General features: G+C 47.8%; 1 protein-coding gene across 1 annotated transcript; it reads right to left on the bottom strand.

The window, feature by feature from the left end:
• Positions 1-863: 863 nt before the first annotated feature.
• Positions 864-4,955, bottom strand: CSUI_009785 (uncharacterized protein; the record flags this gene model as incomplete). The annotated part of the gene is made up of 3 exons (XM_068069894.1): positions 864-988; positions 2,869-3,135; positions 4,453-4,955. A coding segment is annotated over one exon (189 nt), but the record flags the coding sequence as incomplete, so codon positions are not given.
• Positions 4,956-5,050: the final 95 nt, after the last annotated feature.

Below are 5,050 nucleotides of genomic sequence, written 5' to 3'. Positions count from 1 at the left end.
CCGACCCAACCATCCTTCTCTTTTCCCGCCCTTCGTGTTCCCCCCGTCCTTTAGCACTCTTAGCGGGAAGAGCGACACTTCAGGATGAACACAAGACAGGTCTACACATGTGTAAACAAATGTTGTCCTACGTACTGAAGAATCCGTACTGAATCAGGTATGCAATTGCAACACGAGAGCGGTAGAAATCTCCGCACCTCCTCCCCTCTAACAGACACGAGAGGAAACATTCTCCCTGACACCCCCCCATCACTACCATCATCGCTTCGCGCTTCCCCATCGACAGAGACACATACGTCCCCCGAGAGACCTGACCACTACGTTGTACAGATGAAACCAAGACTGAAACGAAAGAGGATAGGTACAAGAGAATCCATACACTCACTTACTAGGCTACTGTCGATAGCCATCACTCACTGAGAAGCCTCTCCCTGATAATTACAGAGTGAAGTCGCCATGTGCCTATTCAAAAAGAGAGAGCGCTCACTCTTCCCTCCTCTCCTATGAAAAGATGCCGCTTGGAAGACTGCAATGAAGGAGATTCGCTACATTAATACAGAAACAGAATTGATTTCTTCACTACGGCTCACCCTTAACACCCAAGTGCATGCGACACACTTTAGCCTTAGAGACTTCTGTCCCACGAGTCCATTACAAGAAACAAAGAAGAAAGATGTGGTCGCGCCTTGTGTCCTCTGGTAAACTGAGAAGATCCCTTACAACTCCTTAAAGCGGAAGACACAAAATCACTGAGTCAGGGGGAATGCGTGCCCCTTCTTCTACTGCTTGAGAGAAGACTAACGGAAGAGGAGAAGGAGACCTCAACCCGTCAAAAGAACCACCCTGACTCATCAAGGTCTGTAGAAACAGAGTGAAAAGGAATCCCGAATCCTTCTCGCTGTAAACCCTCCAAGTAGTAGTAGTGGTAGTCGTAGTAGAAGAACAACCAGTTCACTGAGTTGTTGCCCAAGCTTCCTCTTCTCTCCCCCTGGTATAAAAGAAAAAAGAAGGAAAAGGAGACGGCGACGGTGCTGTAGAATACTGGTCTGGGGAGCCTTGACTGAGAGGCTATGTTGTATGCGCGAAACACGGGGTTATAACAAGAAACGACAGATGCATGGTGAATAGAGAAAAGAACAACAAGAATGAACAATGGATGAACTATGAAGTCCCTCGAGAGCCCAATTGCCAATGCGAAGCGTGACAGAGAAACGCGCCATACTACTGAAAGAATAAGAAGAGCCAATTCACACGTCGTTCTCGGATAGGGAAAGAAGTGAAGGAAGACGAAGAAGCATATGAAAACCCAACCAACTGCCTGTGAAAGGAACCGACCACTCCTCCACTATAAATTAATAATATCTCAAGAGAAGAAACGGGTACATAGATTGTGAAGATCATGTTGCTGTTCAAACTTCGCACCCCAGAGAAAGGACCTTCCTGTGAAATAGCAACAATGATCCATATTGTCTGCCTAGGTGTGAGAGAACAATGAAGATCATGCGTGCGACATCACGATGGTCCACACGTTTCTCCTCCTACTCCTTCCTCTCCCTCTCCTCCATGACGAGGGCGGCGAGCCGAAGAAAGGCAAAGATACCCCTTGTTGTCACAGGAAAAGATGATTAAGCGCTACCCCCTGATGGACCGCATGCAACCACTCACTCCCACTATCCATCTCCCCTTCTCTACAACTGTCTGTGAACCGAGATACCTTCCCGTCACATGCGTTTTTTCACATCCATCTCAACATCGGTTTTGTATGTAAGTACACTAGTGTATGTACACGTATACACATGCATGATTCCTGCCTGGGCTCTGGAGCAAAGACCGTGGAATGCTGTTGTACAATGAAAGGTGGCTGCAAGCAGGTGTAAATCTATGCACCGGGTGATAACCCAGTGAGGTCATCGTGATGAAGGAAGAAAAGACTCATAGTACCTCTAACACCCATGCGAACCGGACCTCTACTTGAAGAAGGAGTGAAAACGACTCCACAATTTGTAAATATCTCTCTTCTTTGTGCTTAGAATAGCACGATCTCCTTACGGTGCCTACGGGTCGTGAGGTCCCTTATACTCGCACGCTGCATATGTTCACAACGAGGAAATGTAGCCGCTGACTACGATTACAACAGATGCTGTAAAATACTCGTGTTGTGAGTGTGCATGCAATTCTATAGAAAAAAGAAAGGCTTCTTTGATAATCCTGAAAAGCAAGAGAAGCAATCTTCATACTCTCTCTGATCTAGCAAGGCCTGATGAGTCCGGTGTGGTACAAAACCACAAGAGTGAAAGATCTCATTCTTGAAGGATAATAAGACAGAAAATGAACGAAGAAGTGCTAATGAGAAAGAGAAAAGTGCGTATAAAGACCTTTCATTATTACTTGACCTGTGAAAGCTGAAGTTTCTCGTTGGGCGATGCCGGAATCCGATACGGTAGGTCACGAGTGTAAAGAGAATGAAAGAAAGGAGTTGCGTAGGTGAGTTATCGACAAAAGAAGGAGTGAAAGAAGCTAGGAAGAAACTGGGAAGACTGATGAGGTCTCTTCAGTCTTTTCTTTGCATGCGTTTACCGCCAGCAACAGGAAGTCGGTCGGTTGTTGTGTCAGAGTCAATAGAGAGAATTACTCGTAGATGGTATGTATATACATATATGTTGTAATACACGATGTAGTCTCTTGAGAGAAAAGATGTACCTAGACAGCTTCTCAGACATGTGAATGTGAAAGCAAGGAAATACCTCCAAAGAAGATCCTTAGTGTGCATACAGAGACAGAAGAGCCGCAGTACCACAGGGCCCCAGACAGCCCCGCGAAGAGAAGCGACAACCACAATCATCCACAACACAAACAAAGACGACCCACCTCTCTCTCTCTCTGAACTGTCTCTCCTCTTGCTCAGACCTCTCCTTTGTTTCTGTCTACCCCACCATCAAACCAAGGGGAGTGCCAATCTAATGTCCTCTTTCTCCCTCTTCCTTTCGCCTCCTCTGCTCCCGCCTCAATGAAGACAAGCAAACGCAGTTCTTGTCTTTTTATCTCCCCGGCTTGTCCCTCCTAGATGCTTCTCCCTTGCTGTACCACCACTCAGTCACGGCTATCACTATGGCAACGACTATTTACCGTGCCCGCCTACACAAAGAATCAACAGCAATACAGGTAGAAGTTCGAGCCCCCTGAGAACACCCAGAAAAGGAAATACGGAAAGAACCGACGGAACAACACACAGCAGCCACAACCGCCCAGAAACAACGAAGAAAGCCTTGAGCGTAATGAAGAAAGAACACGCAAAAGCACGAAAAAACACAACAGAGATCACCCCTAGACTCTTCTCTCCTCCCTCACATGATAGGAAGGTGTACTGCGCTGAGGTCATGAACTCCCACGAGATGACAAAAGGTGCTAAGCATCCAATCTCTCATTGTTGACGAGATCGGGCTTGAGAGTGTTCGTGAGAGATATCAGGAATCAGCACGACTGCTGTCTCTCTATCTGTCACCTGCACGGCCCAAAGACATTAAGGGAGAGGAGAACGTCAAAAGACAAAGACGCAGCTTGGAGTTTCAAACTGATTGGCGCAATCGAAACATGGCCACTGTGAATATTGTTCGTGGAGAGAAAAACGACGACATGCGTGCTCAATCTAGCCCGGAGAAACGGAGAGCTCAAGAAGAAACGGAGAAGAGCGAGTGAGTTCTCTCAGCTGTCTGGATGTCAAAGACAAGTAAGGAAACATGGACTGAAGTGACGAATGGAGTGAAAAAACGAATGTCGATGAATACTGCGAATTCCTAGATCACGAAAGGTGGATAGAAGGGAAGACGCAAACAGCGATCCTCTAGTTGGCTATACACTCGGAGTACCATCGTTCCTGCCGCAGCACCGAACGAAGATTATTGCTACGGCTGCACTTGTCAACCGGCTGAGAAGTGAGAATGCTATTACGCTCCTCTCAGCGTTGCAGACGCCATTCGCCAGAGGGCCAGCTACAAGGTGCAGCTACTGTAGAACTAGCAGATGTCACAAACCTACTTGGTGAAGGACAAAGCCACTCAGAAACGATGAGATCGGCACAAGGGCACGGACAAAGCAATGTGCACGCAAATATTGGAAGAGTCTTCAGGGGCATGTTCCACGGAGTTTCACAAAACACGGGGAATGACCGGGACGTGGTTCACGGGGAGTTCCGCCACTGTTTGGCGGAAGTAGCAGCGGGAAAAAAGAGCAGGACGGCCGGAACTAGGACAGTTGACAGGGCATCTCCTCCCTAGCATTTGGCTGAGCTTGCCAAGACCCTTTTGGAATGACTTATATGAACACATTCGCTAGAAAACCACAAATGCCACTTGCATCTTGTGCGGCCCTCATTTCTGATAGGGATGCGGTTGCTCAGATCGGAAAGCGATACTGTCGGTGCCCACACCATTCTTCAGACACCAACTAACTTACAGGCTCAGTGGAAATATGAGAGACGACAGCTCAAGTCCCCCTCCTTTGAAAAGGACAATACATACTTCCCAAGCCAAGAGGAACAGGAGCCCTTTTCTCTTTCCGAGAACAGCCCAAAACAATTAAGGGTATCCAAGGAGGTAACTTCCCCAACAGCGAGCACTGCTTTGCGGTGCATGCTAAACGGAGCCGGGGAACCACCCCCCCATAATATGCAAACTAAGGGGAACCAAATTGGCGCGCTCGGATTTGCCACAAACCTGCTAATACACCGTACTTAGAAAAAAGACTTCTGTAGTTTACCAGCTGTTAGCTCACAAAAGCCTCGAAACACATCTTGCCTCGCTCTCATCCTTTGTCGCGATGCTGTTCAACACCGGTCTACAGTTCGGCACGTATTCCCACGTAAGAGACCGCCCAGAAACTGTCTTCGCCACGTAACCAATACCTGTCCCCTTCACCGTAGAGGCCAACCGCTTGTCATGATGAAGCTGGTGAGCGAGGGCAGGACAATCAATGCGCACGGGGCATAGCTGTATCCCATCAGCCACGCTGCAACTGCTCTTGGTATGGCAAGTGCAGTCACTGCGTGTTCTTT

Source organism: Cystoisospora suis (assembly GCF_002600585.1).
Source record: "Cystoisospora suis strain Wien I chromosome Unknown contig_6043, whole genome shotgun sequence".
Taxonomy (NCBI): domain Eukaryota; phylum Apicomplexa; class Conoidasida; order Eucoccidiorida; family Sarcocystidae; genus Cystoisospora; species Cystoisospora suis.
Note: the sequence above shows the minus strand (reverse complement) of the source record. Positions and strands in the feature narration are given on the sequence as shown.